A 19954-nucleotide genomic window follows, 5' to 3' on the forward strand; every position below is an offset into this window, starting at 1 on the left:
TGAGAGTCAGGCTTGCAGTTTTATTTGCAGTTTTATTTTTATTTTTGATGTAAGACGGGGATTACCAACATTACATTGTGAAACAGGATGCTTATAACGAAACGAAACAGCGATCCAACTCCCCTATAAACAAAAACAGCAAATAAAAAAACACTCAATTTTACATCCCTCTATGTTTGCAGACTTGTAATTTTGGCATGTGTTATTTTAAACATTTATTATCTCGTAGAAAAAAGTTTGTCAAACTATTAAAACAGCATTAAGACAATATATAAGAACATGGAGCACAGGATTGTAATGGATTACTTTTAGAGAAGGTGCTGCAGGTTTGGCCATGACGTGATTGGCAGAAGCACAACATGTTTCCAGGATTCAACAGATCACTTCTAATAAACCTGTCGAGTGAAATGAGTTTCATGAATGATGTTCTGTTGGCCAAACGATGAATCTGTGTTACAATTTTTCAAAGTGCTTACATTTTGTTGTGTCTGATCTCAATAAAAAAAAAGGAAGCTACACGTTCATGCTAATGGTTGATTGACATGTCATTAAGCCAATAGGCTTAGCAGGCTGAGGTTATTGGGAGGAGGCAGAGCGGTTTGTAGATACCCATAATGCTCTGCTTTAGCACCTCCTTTCACTACAGCTGACAAGGCACAACTGAACATAGAATAATAGAAAAAAACATACTCAAAACCATCCACATATTTAATAGCCAAGTGAAATGTTGCTTTTTTTTAATATCCTGGCTTAGTTCCAGGTCCGTCCGGGTCCAGATCTGGATTTAGGTCTCAGGTAGAAACGGTGTAAAGATGCTACTGCTGTGCTTTCTTCGCTAGAGCCTCGGCCTCCTGCAGAGAGACAGAGGGGGAGAAAGGAGGAGGAGAGGGAGAGTGTTTTAAATTAAAATGGAGGATATTGGTTTATATATTCCCTGCCACAGCACAGAGGAAAATCCCTCTGTTTCTATGGTAACTGGCACACCTCCCTGCAGTTCCTGTTGTAGCACAGAGGAGGCGCCAGTCTGCAGGAGTGAGAGGAAGAGGAGGAGAGGCCTGCTCGTGTGTGAGGATAACATGAACAGATGTATTATTATGTAATTGGTGTGTTTTCTGTACGGAAATCACACTGTGAGGAGAAATATATTCTTAGGCACATAAGCCGGTGTTACAGGAAATATGGCCGTAGGAATGCAGTTCAAAGAAAAGACACATATCAGTGTGTTTTTGTCGTTTGTGTGCTTACCTTTGAGCCCGGGGGAGCAGTCAAACCCAGAAATGCATACACGGCGTTGTCCTCTCTGGCATCGAAGAAGGCCTCATAGTTCTGAGAGAGAGAGAGGAAGACACAGAGAGAACTTGAGATGCAGATCGATGGGAGGATCAACTCCAAACCTGAGGAATGATGATGTGAAACAGGCCTGAGGCCGACTGAGAAAGAGGAAGACACAGAGAGAACTTTAGATGCACATAGGGTTGCTCAATTATAGAAAATTCATAGCCACAATTATTTTGGTCAATAGTGAAATCATGATTATTTAACACGATTACTTATTGTCTTTTGGAAAGATGTTGCAATTATTGAACTTAAAAAGCAGTAAAACAGTTAAACACATCCACTGCGAAATTTTGTTTGCAAAACGTAATGTGAAAAATAATCATTTTCTTCCGATTAATCTTAAAATAAAATCGATGAACTGCACAGCCCTAGATGCAGATCGATGGGAGGATCAACTCCAAACCTGAGGAATGATGATGTGAAACAGGCTTTGGATCAGCGCCCGAGGGCGACAATCACTGTCGGGTTGTGTTATTTGTCCAAGGAAAGGCCTCGGTAGTTGATCTGATAGGACTCGCTTGTCTTTGAGAAATGTAACCCACAGCAAACAAGCACACACATTCACTCATTGACTGTTCAGTCGCCTGCAGTCTCTCTCATTATGGATCCCTCACTTCTTATCATTCCTTTGTTTTCACTCCTTTTGCTCCTACACACACATACCGCTACGCACACAAACAGATTTTTATAAAAGGGGCCGTACAGCTGCAAGTGTACTGGGAAATGCTGTTCTCTTTGTCTGTGACATTCAATACAGCCGGTCCCGCATGTGCAACTTCACGTTCACTCAAGGCTTTAGGCCGTGTGTCCATCTAATGGGAGTACACTAGCATCTGCTAACACATCTCTCATTTTATTAATTCCATATCAACTGTTCAGTTCTGTGAATTTTATCTCCACATGTGATGTTTAAAGGAGTTTTGAGGAATACACTTATTCCCCTTTTACCAAGAGTGAGATGAGAATATAATTTATATCTGTTAAATATGAAGCCTTTACAGTTAACTTAAGTTTGTGCTTAACCACTAAGTGACCCAGCGCTGGTTCTGTCCAAAGGTAAAGCATTCTGCCTATCAGCACCTCTAATGCTCACTAATTAATACTTTATATCATGTATGTTTAATCTGTTTGACAACCAAAGTGAAAAAAACTTTGCTAAAGTTGCAGTTTATCAAGGGTTTATGTGCATATATCTTTTGTTGCTTTTTTAATTCTGAGTTTTTACAGATTTTGTGGGCTTTAGGCAGATTTTGTTACCTTTGAACAGAGCCAGGCTAGCTGTTTCCCTCCGTTTCCAGTCATTATGCTATGCTAAGCTCAGCAGCTTTTGGCTCCAGCTTCATATTTAACGGACAGACATAAGAGTGGTATTGATCTTCAAATCTAACTCTCGGCTCCTCATAACTCCCTTATGCCAAAATGTTGAACTATTCCTTTAATTGCTGTTTTGAAGCCTTCTGTCATGATACATTTTTTTTTACTAACTCTAGCAGATACAAAGCAACATATTCTGATTCTGTTACCTGTTGAATGTAAAGCCAGTATTCATTCTCCTTTTAGTTCTGTTTACGTCTCCATAAACTAATGATATATCTGACTCTTAACGGAACACGCCAACTTATTGGGACTTTGTCTTATTCCCCGTATCCCCCAGAGTTAGATAAGTCCATACATACCCTTCTCATCTCACCGCTAGCCTAGCTTAGCACAGATGCTGGAGGTAACCGGCTCCATCTAGCCTACTGCTCCCAATAAGTGACAATATAATGCCAACATTTTCCTATTTACATGTTGTGATTTGTATAGTCACAGCGTGTACAAATAACAAGATCACATGAGACACAGCCATCTTCTAACCGTATACAAACTGGGAACTATATTCTCAGAAGGCGAAGCACTGCTACTTCTGCTACTTGGGCGGAGTGATTTGCTCGCAGCACCTGAGAAGCCCCGTGGTGAGGAGCAGAGAGTAACAATGGTGCTTTTCAGGTGTTGTGCTAATCACTCCGCCCAAGTAGCAGTGCTTCGCCTTCTGAGAATATAGTTCCCAGTATGTATACAGTAAGAAGATGGCTGTGTGTCATGTGACCTTGTTACTTGTACATGCTGTGACTCTACAAATCACAACATGTAAATAGGAACATGTTAATAAGCTGCTAAATTCTCCACTATGTTCACAAAGTCTAGCTAGTCACTAACTTTGACTACACTCTAGAGCCAGGCAGGGAGGGTACAGTGGGTTTATCTAACTTTTTTTGGTGAAAACACTGATACAGTAAAGCTGCAGGCCATAAAACCAAAACAATGAGCTGGGTGATAATTCTCGGTGGGTCCGTCACCACAGGTGACATTTTTCACATTACACATAGTAATTTCATTTACTGTTAATATAAAACATATTGATTAGTACAGCTTTAAACATATTCAGTCTAAAAACATCCACCATACTGAGGAGATGAGTATGTGACCTATCAGAGTAGTACTGTAATCATGAGCCAATAATTCAGAGCATCTGTGTGCATGTGTGCCTCACCCCGCAATATTTGCTTTCGTTGAATATCTGTGGGGGGAGAGGGTTCCCCGTGGCCGGCCTGGACTCCTCCGGAACATTCTCTCTCATCCACTTCCTGTTGTCCTCGTTGGCTGCGATGTCACGCTCCTCGAATTCGATCTTATTAGCCGCCAGGAAGCCCATCACATCCTGCTGCTGCTTTTTAATCTGCGTGTGGGGGGACATGAGGGAGGGTGGCAGAGAGGAAGTTGGCAGTTAGACATATGAGGAAACATAAGGGCCTCGGTTCACCATACTGTCATCAGTCTGCTGCAAAAATAAGGACACTTCTTCTCTGCTGTGAGAAATTACATACAAGGAGATGGCTGGCTGCTCTGTTACTAAGAAACCACTCGTTTGCTGACAAGTGAGAGTGATATAAGACTATTGAAGAGGGTGAACTCGGGCAAGGCCAAGCAGGGACGGATTCTGTTTTATCTGCATGAAAAACGCCAGATAGCGAGGAGGACGGAAACTCCCATCATCATTCTCACTTTATTGTTTAAAATGGAACCATTGTTGCATATTTTTAATTTGATAAATTGTCAAAGCCTATCATTTTTACAAAATAAAGGAGAGGAAATTGCCCACAAAGAAAGAAAGGGCTGTACTGTTGCACCATATTTAACACTTGTCTGGTTTGTGACACTTTTAAAATAGTCCATCCTCCAGTCCATGCTCGATGCAAAACCGCGAGCTTGTTATCTCTAACAGGATGCAAATAACCAACACTACAACCCAACAGGAAGTACGCAATGTATCAAGAATGACACGGTGACACCCTATGGGCCCTCATCTCATTCAAAATGTACTATCAGGTGCGTCCTTTAAGTTGCTCTGCCACAGAGTAACCCAAATACAGTCACACACAGCAAAGTACTTAAGAAGCTACAGAACGGATAGAAACGTGTGCTTGTCTGGATGTCTTGTTCCTGCTTCTGCCTCTATCTATATGGATGTGTGTGTGTGTGTGTGTGTGTGTGTGTGTGTGTGTGTGTGTGTGTGATTTAGTATATGAAATTGTGGTCCAATGAGGTCTCAGTGGGTGTGTGTGAGAGGGAGGATGGCCCTACAAGGCCAGACGGAAACAGGAGCTCCTCCGGGACTCGAGAGGAGGTAACTGGTCAAACACGAGCCAAATAAGGCCTGCTGCAAGGAGACGCACACACATACAGCCTCAGCTGTACACACACACACACACACACACACACACACACACACACACACACACACACACACACACACACACACACACACACACACACACACACACACACACACACACACCAAGGTTCTGTGGACGATAATTAATTTATTGTCTTCCTGTGAGCCCAGACACCTACATGAGGGCTCCTCCCAGCTTTATGGCATGCAGATGAGACAGGTGGATTATTTATTATTCAGCCATCTGCTGAAACAACAGTGAACTATGGAAATGAGGGAGCTGACAATGCTGGCAGATTAGCCGTGGTGCAGTTTGAAATCATTTAATGGCAGTCGCACTCCAGAGGCCAAAGTCCTAAAACCAGCTCTTTGCCCACCTGCTCTGGAAACAGGCAACGGAGTGGAACGCCATGAGCTCAGACTCGCTTTAACTCCCTGTCTGTAAACACAGACAATCCTCCCTCTGATGGAAGAATCTGCACAGTCTGCTCTTTCTCCCTTTTTGACTTACATAGTACACATTCAGCTGGTACTTGTACCCAAAACGGTAATAACTTTATCCTAAATTGCTAAAATGACAAGTTGAGCACAATGATCCACTTTCTCCTTTCTTTTGGTGCACTCTGGCCATTACCGAAGAAGCCTGCATTGTACTGTTGCCAAGCAAAATTAATTTGTAGGCCACGCTGGCCTCATGCCATCTGCCCCTACCTCTAATTGCACAGTGCGAGTTCTCAGTTCTGCCCCCTTTAGCCCTTTGCATTGCTCTCTGGGGTCTTTAGTGGAGCTCCTGGTGATATTAGTATAAAAGAAAACAGGCTGCCTCTGCCTTTGGGTGTGGTAATAAACAACTACTCTTCTCCTGTTGCCGTGTATTACTCATTATCTCTGGAACGCTAGAAATGAGTCCTCAGTCATTCTAGTAGATAGAGAGAGAGATGAGCCAGCAGGGCCTGTAGGCCTCAGGTCTTGATGTCCTTAATCCAGGCTTTCTCTTACAATACCTAAATAGTTTGCCTTGGTATGCAAATTTAAACTGACATTGAGTATAACAAAATGCAAAAGCAGGAGAGATGTCTCTGTGTTGTTTGTTTTGTCCACACACGGAGCAGGCAGTAACTCTTCTGTGTTTCTAGCCCTATGGCTCTGTGGATGGCAGTAGCCTGGTCCATCAGTCCACCACTTTGGTCCAGACTGAAATATCTTTCAATGACTAGATGGCCATGTCATTTAGAACAGACATGCATGGTCCACAGGTGATGCATGCTACTGGGTTTGGTGTTTCCCTGGCATTTCCTCTAGCATCATCATGAGGTTGACATTTTTGTTTCTTTAGTGAAATATCTAAAAAAAAACAAAAAACTATTGGATGGGGATACCATAAGATTGTGTACAGACATTAATTTTCCCCACAGGAGGAATCTTTGTGATCCCCTGACTGTTTCTATAATGTCACCAGTAGGTCAAAGAGTTGACTTATCCTGTGAAATATCTCAACATCTACTGTCCAAGATGGAGTTGTGTTAACGTTGGCGAACCCCAGACTACTCTAGCGCCGTCTTCAGATCGAATTTGAATGTGTCCAATACTTTGGTTTATGACATTCCCATCAGCCTCGGCTGAACTTTGGGTTGAGAGCTAATAATTAGCAAATGTTAGCATGCTAAAATGCAGAGCTGATCAATCCCTGAAAACAGGTCAGAACTGAGGCATTAACAGCTGCCAGACAAAGCCAGGCCAGGCATTGACTGGATGCACTGTATCCACAACACAGGCTGGGATCAATACGGTGGACACTGATTCAATCAGTTATGTCGACTCAAGGCTGGGGTCAATTCATGTGCAATTTACTCATGTAAAGGAAAAGACATTGGCATTTGTCAAACATTCTGTGTAGAGTAAATTACCATTCCAATGGCTCGGGAGTCCAACATTTGAAAGCAGGAAAATCCAGTCTGGACTAAAGCAAACATGGATAAAGGTTTTGTCTTGATTAGATCAAGTCTGATTTGTGCTGTAAACAAACGCTCAGTGGAATTTAACAGCAACAGTAGCCTCCACCCAATCTTGAGCTCATTCAGCATTACAACATTGTTACAAAAGAGCCTTACACTGCTGCTCTGGCTGGGTTCCCTCGCTGCTGCTGCTGCCTGAAGGTGAAACAACAGCAAAAGGCCAGAAAATAACCTTTCATAACAAACTGACTGACTGACTGACTGTCCAAATCAAGCCCTACAGGCCCTAATGTCAAACCTACAGTGGAAGAGCAGTAAATCTGAAGCAGAGAGCAGAAGACTTGGACATGAACAATGCTGTACACACCGGAAATATATTCCCAAGTTGTTACTGATTCTTAGTACATTTATAGTAGCAATGAGGAAATTGTACAATAGCGTGGCTGCAGTGCATAAAGGGAAATGGGGCAGTAAATGTGCTGTCGTGCTGGCCAATTTTTTGGGCTCTTAACACAGAAGTTTTCCATATTCAGTTAGTGCTCCACAGTCTAGATGCACTGCTACAGGTGTGTATTTACATGTGTAAATAAAAAAAAAAAAAAAGCTTAGTTTGTTATTCAAATTTGACCTAGAAACAGGTGGTACTCTTCTCTCAAAAATACTGCATGTACAAATATGAGCGTGTATTTTTTTGTTTTTTGTTTTGTCACAGCTGAGATTAACATCAGGACATGGGTATGTCGCATGATGACCTAATCTTTACAAAGCCATTGACGGTAACACAAGAAGTCTCTCCGGAGATTTCACAGCGAGTCACAACACCATTCTTCAGGTGACTCAAACATTCTGCTTCTCATTTCTAAGTGGAAATACGATGATGTCAGCTCACATTCGGTTTGCAGGGACACCACTCTCTACAAGGGACAAGCACAGGTCAGGGGTCAGGGGAGAACTAAGCTTTGCTCAGGGTCGGCCCAGTGCTTAAGCCTTCTTTTGTCAATTCAAACTAAGCCAGTCAACATGGGTTGATCCCTCGTTATGATGATACCAATACTGTGACTTCGATACAGGTTCCTAAACGCTACTTTTTTCAATATCAATTTGATAAAATCCATTTCAACAAAAATAAATTACACCATTACGGCACAATTTTTTATTTATTTTTTCAGCTCCTACTACGTGTCTGTGTGTAACAGAGTTTTTCTGCATGTCTCTACGACGTGTACATTAGACAATCAATTAAACAACATTATCAGATCTTGGTAAAAGCATGCTGCATGCTTATTGGCTCACTGACTCTGATGAGATTTACGCCTTAGGGATTGAAATTGGGTATCGAGTGACGAGGCATTTTCCGATACTCGAAACTTCAGAGGCAATTGGGTCGGTGCCTAAAAAGTATTGAAATCCGTACCCGGCCCTAGACCTGGGTCACAACCTGGGAGCGATGCATACCAATTATCTCACGTGCTAGAAATGGGCGGGGCGGTTTACACGTCACAATCAGTGAGCAGGTAACGTTGTCACATACTCCGGTCCAGCTGTACACCAGCTGAACTAGTGTTTTGTACTTGAATACCTCATTGTACAGGTGCTCTCTCCGCGGCTCAAACTCAGACGTACGGAGAGGAGAGAGAGAGAACGGAACAAACTGTGAATAGTAGAAATAAAACATGTTTTCTGATTGTTCCACAGCGATTATGTTCTAAAGCACAAATATATAAACCTCAAACACTCAACAGATGGAGACAGATGCTCTTATAATTTAATTCTCCTCTGCATTTCATTCATTGCAGGTGCAGCAGTACACAAGGCAGTAGGCTACTCTAGTATAGATTTATGACCTTTTTAAAACGAGGTGAGAACGTAAAGTTAGGCTTTGCTGTCGGCTTCCCGGCATACTTTAAAAAAAGACAAAGGAAGAGCGATAAGCGCAAGCCAGCGGCCACAATGAAGTGCCGTCTACAGACGTGTGTCTCGGGCGAGCGAGAGAATGAATGAATTTTTTTGTGTGTGTCGAACCTATGACGACTGTGTACTACAGCAGCAAAAACTTCAAAGATAACATTTATTCCAGGACTATCATATTGGACTGCAATAAGTATACACTTGTATGTGGAAGCCAATGGACACACACACACACACACACACACACACACACACACACACACACACATACACACACACCAAGCTAATCTACTAACCATTCATGCAGATGGGAAATGTTGAGTAATCATGTTGACATAACTAAGTTCTACATTGTCTGTCATTTCCCTACTGTACTTCTCTCTGTCTGGCCTTTGAACATCATTACACATCAGCTGTGGTTAGAAATAAAGAGTTCAGTCTATTAGACCTTAAAACACATGGTTATGGATATGTTTACCAGCCTCGGCCATCTCTGGTAACTTTTGGTTGTTATATGGATCAGATTCAGCATAACATCAATACACATTAATAGCTATAAATATGAACTGGGCATGGAACAGAACTTTGTGTTATCTTTAGAAAGTATACCTGTGTCTGAATACTGCTGACTGTTGCTTGTCAAGCGCTGAATCTGATACATCCCTCTGGCGAATTTTACAACGTCTCTCTCGCTGACCTGCAATTGTTTCCTCAGTGGAGCAAAAGCTTTAAATGTAGTTTTTTTTTGTAAATACTCCTACTTGTCTCTCTTGTTTGGGCTGTGGCTCACATGCTGAACTAGATTAGAGTGATCCATGTAGCAGCAGACACTGCTGGATAGTGGAATGCAATCACTATTGTTTGGTAGTCACTGATGCAATCGAACTGCAAGCTGAGGGTTTCAACCATTACTCAGCAGCTTTTTACTTAGTCTGAATGTCTGTTTTTAATGGAATATATGTGTATTCCATTACACAGAGAGATATTCTAACATAAAAGCTGTATAAATCAGACATGACTAATTTCGAAAAACTATATAATGTGACAGCATATCCGAAATATCTAAATAAATCCAAACAAATGAGTTACCATAGCAGAGCGTACCAAGATAAAACAGACATACAAACATTATGGAACTTTACTTCAACGTCAGTAACACTGTTGTTTTTCTTCTAATTCTAAAAGAAGATGTAAAATGGAGATGATAATATGAGTAGAAATGTGTCTGTGCAGCATTTAAGAGAACATAAGCTTGCCCACTTGTTCTAGTGGAGTCTACTTAAGACAGATCAATGAGACCTAATGCATGTTTCCCAGACAGGCTGTAGCACAGTGATGGCATCGCTGGCTTTAAACTCGGACCGCTCTGGCTTTACAGGAAGCTCCCGTCCTTTAAGACTGCTGCTGAGCTTTTGCAAATGTCATTTACTTTAAGGGCAATAAAGTTCCTCAGAGCTGTCCAACTGAAAAGAGGCTCTGTGCTTGATCACTTCCTGTGTGTGTGAGCTGTAAAGACAATTAAAGGTTGGTATATCTGTGCCATTTCCATCACAACCCTTTCAATTTTGCACTATGAAACATTTTAGTAACATCCTAGACTATGACAAGCACAACGTGGTTTATAGTAATATTCTACAACTTGCAGTAGCTGTAAACAAACTATATTTGATTACAAGAATAGTGCGTTATAGCCAAAATTCCAGCCTTAGTGCACTTTAAAAGGTAGTAAATGGTATTGTGGCTACAAATCAAGACCTCCAACAAGTCCTAAACAGAGCATAAGTGTTCCTGGGCTGCAGCTGCATGTCTAAAAAGGGGCCCTGGAGAATTGCATCACCATCATTCCTCTCCACTCTGGACGAAAGAATGAAGCTGATGGTCCTCTGCATGGGCTGCAGGACGGTGAAGGCAACACTCCAGACTGTCCCCCTTATCAAACACACAGACTGTGAACAACCCTATCCTGGCATCAGGTGATACAACAGGACCTTTTAAGTGCATACATGGATTTTGAATGCATTCCTTTCCTGTTTGTCAGCCTGGTTTCAGCTGCACAAATACTGAACTGTGAATTCAGGAAAGCCTGTGACAAACCACAGCTGAGAGAGAAGCATGCTCTACCTCAAACTTCCTCTATGTCTTACTCTGTGACACAGTTAGAGAGAGAGAGAGAGAGAGAGAGAGAGAGAGAGAGAGAGAGAGAGAGAGAGAGAGAGAGAGAGAGAGAGAGAGAGGACAAGACAATTGACAGACTCCATCTGTGTCCAAGTGTTGGGGAGAGGCAGAGCAGCATGTTCACTGATGAGTCAGACCACTCCAGACTGAGCGGATGACAGCCGGATGGGCATCAGTTAGTGAGTTCAATAAAAGTTCGGCTGCCTTTTGTTTTGTCCAACAAGCGTTGGATGCTGCAGATCAATCTAGCTAAAACGTCATATAAACCATGCTAATCTTTTATCTCTTACCGAAGTGGATCCGGAGGACGATGCTATGTATACTTTGATCACCATGTTCAATCCCTGGTGCTGACACAAGTCCGGTAAGCAGCGGTTGGTTGCACTAGCTACTCCTTGCAGACACTTTGCAGGCGGATTGCTCGGCAGCGGGACTAAAAATCAACAAACTTCCCCGGCTGAAATGCTGCGTGTCTGTTGGAGGCAGCGCAGACTATCTGCGCAAATGCTCCTGTTCCCCCAGCACTGGATGGCGCTTTGCATTCCTCCTCCGCCTCTACTCTGCCTCCCCGCCCCTTCTAGTCTCTCTCTCTCTCTCTCTCTCTCTCTCTCTCTAGAGCGAGAACACACACTCAGACGGAGACACGTTCACGCTGAGGGGCCAATGGGCCGATCATGATGGCAAGGCAACAACAGGGTTATATTTTGTCTGATCATTTCAGCATCGACCCCATTGTCTGCAAGCCAGGTATTGGCTATTGTCCTTTTTTTAACAGTGCAAATATGCACCGTCTCAGGTGTTCTAGTAAATTCGGTTATAGGTCCCAAAGTGAATGTTAGCTAGGTGAAATAAATAAAAATCTGCTGGGATTTTTGAACACTTTTGGGCGCTTTTGTGTAACAGCACAGCTTCTTTAAGCGCCGTGTTGTGCAGCCGATCATTACACGGGCTTTGTGGGCCCCCTGCAGGCGTCTGGGGCAGACGACGCAAGGCTTTCCTCTGAAACGAATTTAGGAAAGCCGACTGACAAACAAAAAAAAAAATGTTTCGGAGAGGAGTGGGCGCCATATTGGACTCAAACACGAAGTGAATTTATGGTGAAATTTCTCCTCGCTGGCCGCTGCAGATGTGAGCCCTGGCTTTTAGACAAGCCAGCGAGGATGCATGGCTTTACAGTTGGGCATGTTGCCTGCCGCCGGGGCCTATTTAACGGTGCACACAGGCTCGCCGACCGGCCTTTTTCTCACTGTAACTCAACACACTTGCATGAAGGCAACATGTCCTCGAACGCAATCCTTTCATTCGCGCAGGCTTCCTCCCATCTCTCCCTGCAAGAAGCCATTCGCCTCAGAACATCACCGGCTCCAAAATTCCAAGTGTTCTGCAGCCCCGAATGGCGTCACCTGATTGGCTGAGAGCCTATCAATCATGCCTTTAGCCGCACCCCTCCCCCCATTCAACCACTCGCCTCTCCGTTCCAGTGTGTTTACTACACTGCCGAGCAAAAGCGAGACACTCGTCTTCACATGCACTGAACCCACTAAAAAGAACAGTTTTTAGTTGTATTCGTAAGAAAACCTCCAAGAGATCAACATGCCCAAGAGAAAGGTACGTATTCTCAAAATAATTGACATAGTTTGAGGGGGATATCCGCTATTAATGCATTGCAAACGATTGTGAAGACATCCCTCTGAGACATTACTTAATTATAACGTAATGTATAGCCGGTATTTTTCGCTGGTAATTTTTGCCTATTTTCTAGATATAATGTACATTTTTTATGCGTTAGAATGAATATTTTCCCGCTCGGATACGGCCTTTAAAACGCGTTTTCTTGCCAGAGCCGCTGTCCTTTAGGGAGTCAGAAGTCTCTTTCGGTCTCCATGCAGTTAAAGCACAAGCAGCAGCCATGCTTTGCAGCTCTTGTCCACCTTCGTCGCCGACCTACCGAGAACAAACGCTTCACTTATCGCGAATTCGCCACCAAACCGGCGAAAAGTGCCACTAGAAAATGCTTTAGTGCCTTTACTTTGCATTTTGGCCGCAAAAACAAACACTCGCCGTCGCGTTTCGATAAAATTTAATATTTTCTCTCTTTGTTCATAGTCCCAAATGGCTGCGATGGCGTGGCTCTGCCGCCAGGTGGCGCTCGGGCGCCTGTAGCAGGTCCCTCCCCCTTTGCAAAGACTCCCGCGCCAGCTTTCAAATCTGAGCTTCATGCATTCAATGAGAGAAAGAGATGGGGGAGTGAAAGGGAAAAGCGGGGCCTGAGCCCTCAAAATATGGCTCCAGTGGCCCACATGGCTGAGCTCTCACAGCCTATTACTGAAATCATGCATTACCCCAACATTTCTGGGCTGTAATCCTTTAAAATGACCTGTATTTGACATAAAATTTAGTTTTCTCTTGAAACCAAAAAGTTTTTTCAGCAGGTCTATAATTATTCGTAATATGCACCTGAAGCGTTTAGCAAGTGTTTCTTGTTAGTATAAACACCAATTAAACTCTTAATAATGCTATTTTGTTTGATTTTTCAAATTTAAAGTGTTATATTTGTGTTTTTCAGACAGCGGTAACAGAAGGAGGAGACAAGGATGGTGGGGTAAGAGTAACACCTTATACATGTGATTACAATTGAATTTTCATCAGTATGTGGAACATGTGAGGGCATTATCAGGAAGAAAGTACCAGTATTTAATTCAAATGTGTGTTTCCTGAATACAGTCCCAATCAAATGAAAAGCCCCTCGATAACGGTCTTTGTTTGGTTTCAGCCCCAGAGGAGATCAGCCCGGTTATCAGCGGTAAGGAGACACGCGTACTAACTCAACAAACTTATTTACATGAACAAATGTAGTTAAACGTGTTACTCATGGTAGAATGCTTAAAAGTAGTTACACACATCTATTACTAATTAGGAAAAACAATGTTTTGCCTTTTAGAGAAGCAAAAACAGTTTTTCTTTTTATAAAATACTTCAATTTGATTCTTAGCAATACTAAAATTAAAAACATGTTGTTTTTTTGCATTATTAAGCTTTAGAATGAGTTAAGATTATTTATAGTGAATGAGGTAGTAATAAAGTTTTCCAAAGTACCTTCAAGCTAATAGACATCAAGGAAGAAGCCAAGGCACTCGTCTTTTATGAAAAATATATATAAATGCATTTGCACATTTTAAATAGAATAAGATAAAAACAACTTCAACGCGCTCGGCGTACCTTCCAGCTAATATAATGCCTCATTAAACAAATAAAGCGTGATTTGGAAAGGGTTTTGCTCGTAAAAAGGGCCAGACTGGTAAAATACATACTAAATACCAATAGTGGGCATAATAGAGTGCCTTAGAATGATTACTTTTAGTATTTTGTCTAAATTTCTTAATAAACCCAGTTAGGAGCAGTCAAATTATTGTTATAAACTCTCAAGACAGTGTCTGTATTAAAATAAGTACATGTGGGGAACATTTAAGAGTTAAGATTCATTGTCACCCATTTAAAAAGTGTCTATGGGAGCCAAAGTCTTATAATACCTTCAGAAAAAGAAGAAAAATGGTGACTCTGCAAAGAAAGTAGTGATGTATGTGTAGCTGTTTCTTGATCTCTTTCCCTTTCCTGTCCGTCATAGAAACCAGCCCCACCCAAGCCGGAACCAAAGGTCAAGAAGGCAGCAAAGGTAAGGAGATGCTAGCCCTGATTCTGAATGAACCAGACACGGGTAATGTGTGTGTGAATATCCAGCCTGCTAACAGCGTGTCTTGTGGCCTCTGCAGAAAGAAAAGGCTGTGAACGATAAGAAGGAGGACAAGAAGACCAAGAAGGCAAAGGAGAACGCAGAGGCGGAGGCAAACGAGGAAAACCACTCTGAGAACGGCGAGGCCAAGACCAACGAGGTGGGTAGACTGCAACAACATTTGTCATTTGAGACGTACACATGCCGTTATCAACTTAAACCGGCTCAAAGTTTTGATCTTGACCCGTGTGCTCTGTCCCACAGGTGGAGGAAGCCCCCGAGGAGGCCAAGGAGGAGGCCAAGTCCGAGTAGCACCACTGCCCTAGCTTCCTCCTCCTCTTCAGTCCCTATCCCCCCCCCAAACCCCCAGCCAGCCAGCCCCCCCAAGTCTCTCACATGGTTTCCCTCCAAGGCGTATTGTTAACAGAGGAATATTTTTATCAATGATTTTATAAGTATCCGTACAGATTTTTAGCACAAAAAGCAAAGCTGATTATGGAGCGCCTTGCAGATTTGCAGTGGTCATATCAAGTGTCTGCAAGCAAGATGAACACACTAAAATCTTTTTTAAATGGCATTTCATGATTATTGAAGGCTTGTTTGGTGTAGAAAGTGTGTCCCTGCCGGATTGGCTATGTTGTGAGTTGTGTATTCCTGTGTTTTTCCCCTCTGTCCACCTCCTCCTCCTCCTCTCTTCTTCCTCCACAGATTAGACCTTCCTCCCCCTACAGTTCAGCCTTTATCCGTGTTTTATTAACGGTTCAGCCATGTTAATGTGGGTGATTCTTTTAGACCTCCTAAATGTGCAGTGAGTTCCCTTTTTGCTTCTGTCTCGTTTTCATTGAAATCGTGTTTAAAAAAAAAAAAAAAGCGTGTTGTCCATAAGAAAGAGGAAGATGAACATGTGAAACATTCCGGGAACAGCGATTGCCTCCAACCTGTCTCCTAGACGACCCTGCGTGTGAAACAGCTCCTGCTCCATCCACGCTGTCATGTCAGCTTTTCTAAACACTCTGGTTTTTTTAAACGATTGAATTTGGAAACCTTCTCTGACAAATGCAGGTGTCTGGTCCCTCTCTTATGTTCTGAAATTCTCTTAATAAAAACAAGTCCTGGGAATTTTCCTCGATATCGTGTGTCTCGCGTTTGTTTCTTTAAGAGCTATAGACTGAAGTTGGGAGCTTCCACATGAACACTAACAGTCAATAACTAAAAGTTAAAAAATGAGGGTTTGTTACCTTTTATAAGCATGCATCTACAACTAAAGTCAGCTTCAGTAATGGCACAGGGTGCCTATCTTCAGTGGTGTTTTTTTTAAGTAAATGCAACAATGTATCATCTTGAAATAAAACTTTAAAGCTATATTGTAGCCTTTAAACCTGTAACCTAGTTCTAATGCAGTCCATTAAGCCCATGTGAGAGCTTTTCAGTGATTATCTGTGTAGGGAGATGTAAAATCAGACCGGGTACATTCGTTTCAAACATGCAAGACATAAAACAAGATTCAGACGGCCACAGTGACCTCGGACTAAATGAAACGCCTGTAATGTAATTTCATTGTATAAATCCAACCTTTCCTTTGAGGCTTCTGGAAACACTGGAGGTTTGTTGATCCTCCAAACCCACCTTAGGTGGGTGTTAGCAGAGGATTTACACCAACAGGATTTATCCCACAGGTCTGTTGCTACAGATCCACAGGGAGGTCAGGTCAGTGAAAGGTCAGCAGCAGTTGGGACACTTCCCCGATCAAGAGGGTGTGTCTTACTAGGAGACATTTGCGTCTCCATTCTTCGTCCGTTAAAGAATGATTCACCCTTGTTGTGAATCATTGAAATATTCCAGTAGAGTATTTACTCAACAACAGAATAAAGGCCCCAGCTGACGCCTGTACTTTTTATTCCCCCTGACTTGTAGCCATCACAAGACAGAGGGAAGTCAGAGTGCATAGGCCTAACACCCACTGAAGGAGCAGACAGGGTCTATCCACCCTGCATCTGTATTCTGCCTTTAGGCATCACACATTCAGATTTCACTCTACATGAACTCAAGCATGAGTGCTGTGACCCACATTTACCCCAATCCACACACAAAATAGCACCGCTTTATTCAGCAGCATCGCATAAAGAGAGCTCCATATTTAGTTCATGCATACCAAGCTGCATGCACCAGTTCATATAAGAAGCCTGGCAGCAGCAGGAATAAGAACATGCATGTAGTCTTTTAAGCAAACACAGTATGAATGGGTTTTCTGAGCTTTGATTGTGTGTGTGTGTGTGTGTTCTTGCCTCCAGCATTGACAGTGTGTGAATGTGGTTATGAATGCATGTTCGCTGTGTTCTTTGAAGCCCAAACCTCACTTGATGCTCGTTATGATATGCAAGGCAACATTTGTGTGATTATATGGTGCAAACGATTTGCATTGCCCTCTTTAAAAAAAAAAAATAAAAAAAAATATATATATATATATATATATATATATATATATATATATATATATATATATATATATATATATATATATATATATATATATATATATATATAGCTGTAGCAGGCCTTATGTCTTAAAGACTTGCGCTTGTGAGAGTTCTTATAATAACTATAAATCACTGACTGTATTTTCCACACCAAACTACGCTATGTTGGATTTCTTCCGCTATTCTGTGCAGCAGTTGCAGCCCCTCTGACCTGCATTGTCATGGCCGAGCAACGGGCTCCATTTTGTCGATATTTTTGTTGGGTGCAGAACGTTTTTGCGTCGCGCCGCCGCTAGATGGCAGACTTGCCTTATCTTTGACTCCTGCAAACACAGAGGAGCTTTTGCTCATGGCAGCCTGGGCGAGCTTTGATTATCCTTCCATTTTATTAACTGATAGACTACATTAAAACGTGTTGTTATTTCTTTCCCCCTGAGGCGTGTTACTAGGAATCAATGAATAATAGGAGACAGATCATAGCATCCATCATGAAAAGACACTTCAAAAGTGGATCCTTCCAGGCTTTCAAAAACAAAACAAAATCCCATTTCCTCTTTCATTCACCCCCTCATACTTTCTTTTAATCCTCTGTCAGCATGCATCTGTTTGATTTAACCTGTATTCAACCAGACGGTTCAATTAAGAGCAAATTCTCATCATCATGAATTCAGCATCCTGTGATGTGAGGTGAAAACTAAAGGTAATGTAGGCTGTTATTGATCAGACAGAAAGTTTCTGACACGGTGGTCTGTCTTCTTTTTTTTCTTTCTTTTTTTGCCACACCGCCTTCTTTCATCCGTGCAGCCCTTATTCCTCCTCCTATTGATCCGTCCATCCATCATGTTTCCTGTGATCAGCCCCTCTTACTCGTTAACGCCTTTGATGCTGAGATGCTGACATACAGTCCTCTCCCCGAGGCATTATGACATCAAAGAGCTGATTACTCCAGTATTATTTCATCTTTTGTCTGTGCATGTTTGCTGCCTGAACTGAATGTTTGTCTGCCTGCTTAACTGTCTGTCTGACCATCTGCCAGTCTGTATGCTTGTCTGCACTTCATTGTAATCACAAGGGAGTCGTGCCCCCACCCCAGTGTGCACTCTCATTCTGTCCTCTCTAACTCTATGATGGGTTATGATATGTTGACTAAAATAGCCCCCTTTCCCTTTTTTTAAGCATGCGCATACCCTATTCTGTCATCCCACGCATTCCCAGGCAGCCTCCTCCCCACACTCGTCCATTCACATCCACTGTCCACATCCCTCTGGTCAGGGTCCCGCACGCAGGGTGGAGTGAATGAGTGTGTGAGCGACCGTGCGTGTTTAGCACACACCCTCCCATGTGCGTTGGTGGTGTGGAAAAGTCTACGAAGAACGAGGGGGTGTGTGTGTGTGTGTGTGTGTGTGTGGGGATTCTTTGCGGAAAAGATGAGAATGACCTTTTACGAGGAAGTGATTTAAATGATGTCCTGTCGTCACCAGGGATACCAGTGTGTGAATGTGGATGAGCATTTGTTGTGGAAAGAACGTCACACTTTGGCACATGATTACACACACACACACACACACACACACACACACACACAGCAATAGCAAGAGAGGACAATATGCACACACACGCACAAGTTGCCAACAGGTAGGCCTATATGCGTTGACATTTTGTGTGGAAAAAAAGCCTGAGTCAAATGTCCTCCCTGCAGACCGGACCTTAGTGATGCTGGAAAGGAACAGATGTTTAGTGGCAAGGTTCTCTAACATGCCACTCTGAGAGGATATGTTGCTGTTGTTGTTGTTGTTGTTTGTGTTCGACTGTCTTGTTTATCTGAGATGCAGGCTGCACCCTACGGGGATGGGATGTTGCCTACAAGAGCAAGTGAATGGGAAGAGGCAGCGTGAAAAGGAGAGGGGGGGGTGTACCGGGAGGTGAGGAAGAAGAGGAAGGTAGGGGAGGGTAGTGGTGGGGGGTAGAAAGGGAGAAGAGCTGGATGCAGATGGGGATCTATTCTCTCCGTGCACGCAGACAAGATGGAAATGAGTGGGCGTCTGTGACGTCAATCAGTATAGAGACACACACACACACACACACACACACACACACACACGAGTGAGACACTCCCCTCCTCCTCCAGTCCCATGCTAATACATGCTTCACTGCCACAGCAGCAGTTCCACAGATCACAGGCACCCACAGCACACACAACCCCCCCCCCCCCAGACATGAGCATAGGCACACACACGCAGATATGGGTTTCATCTCTGACCGGGTTGATGATGTCAGCCTCTCCTTTTTATAATTCATTCATTCTGTACATGCCATAGGCAGAATTAGTGACGGAAAATGGCAATCTTAAAAGTTTTCACAAAAAGGTAAACATGTTCATCATTTATAAGGCTAAAAGCCAATGAGTCAGCATGATCTATGGTTATTGTACATGTATAACCCCCAGTAGTGAAAGATGTACTCAGATATTTACCTTGACTATTACTTTACTAGTAAAATACCATAGGAAAGTGTAAAACTACTCCATTACAAGTACAAATCCTGCATTCAAAATCATTCAACATCACATCAAAAGTACTTGTTCTGCAGAAACATTCAATTGATTGTGAAGACTGATGCAACACTGACTGAACAACCACTGTAGTTGGTTGAGGTA

At 42.7% G+C, this 19954-nt stretch overlaps 3 protein-coding genes across 3 annotated transcripts in view; 1 reads left to right on the forward strand and 2 right to left on the reverse strand.

Moving 5' to 3' along the window:
* sh3bgrl (SH3 domain binding glutamate-rich protein like) lies at positions 1-11635 on the reverse strand. Its single transcript, XM_031280234.1, has 4 exons — positions 11382-11635; positions 3872-4057; positions 1246-1326; positions 1-851 (listed from the first exon to the last, which is right to left on the reverse strand). Exons 1-4 carry the CDS (start codon positions 11424-11426, stop codon positions 816-818), a joined length of 348 nt encoding a protein of 115 aa, XP_031136094.1. The 5' UTR covers positions 11427-11635; the 3' UTR covers positions 1-815.
* LOC116036629 (formin-like protein 20) overlaps positions 7157-19954 on the reverse strand; it is a 26610-nt gene continuing 13812 nt past the window's right edge. The window contains exons 4-5 of the transcript XR_004101659.2: positions 18630-18632; positions 7157-7168 (exon numbers count right to left, since the gene is read on the reverse strand). The gene's annotated coding sequence lies outside the window, so the exon portion shown is untranslated. The remainder of the gene's footprint in view (positions 7169-18629; positions 18633-19954) is intronic.
* Positions 12461-15952, forward strand: hmgn6 (high mobility group nucleosome binding domain 6). Its single transcript, XM_031280235.2, has 6 exons — positions 12461-12699; positions 13658-13693; positions 13865-13894; positions 14717-14764; positions 14862-14981; positions 15086-15952. Exons 1-6 carry the CDS (start codon positions 12685-12687, stop codon positions 15131-15133), a joined length of 297 nt encoding a protein of 98 aa, XP_031136095.1. The 5' UTR covers positions 12461-12684; the 3' UTR covers positions 15134-15952.

The sequence above is a fragment of the Sander lucioperca genome, chromosome 1 (assembly GCF_008315115.2).
Source record: "Sander lucioperca isolate FBNREF2018 chromosome 1, SLUC_FBN_1.2, whole genome shotgun sequence".
Classification (NCBI taxonomy): Eukaryota; Metazoa; Chordata; class Actinopteri; order Perciformes; family Percidae; genus Sander; species Sander lucioperca.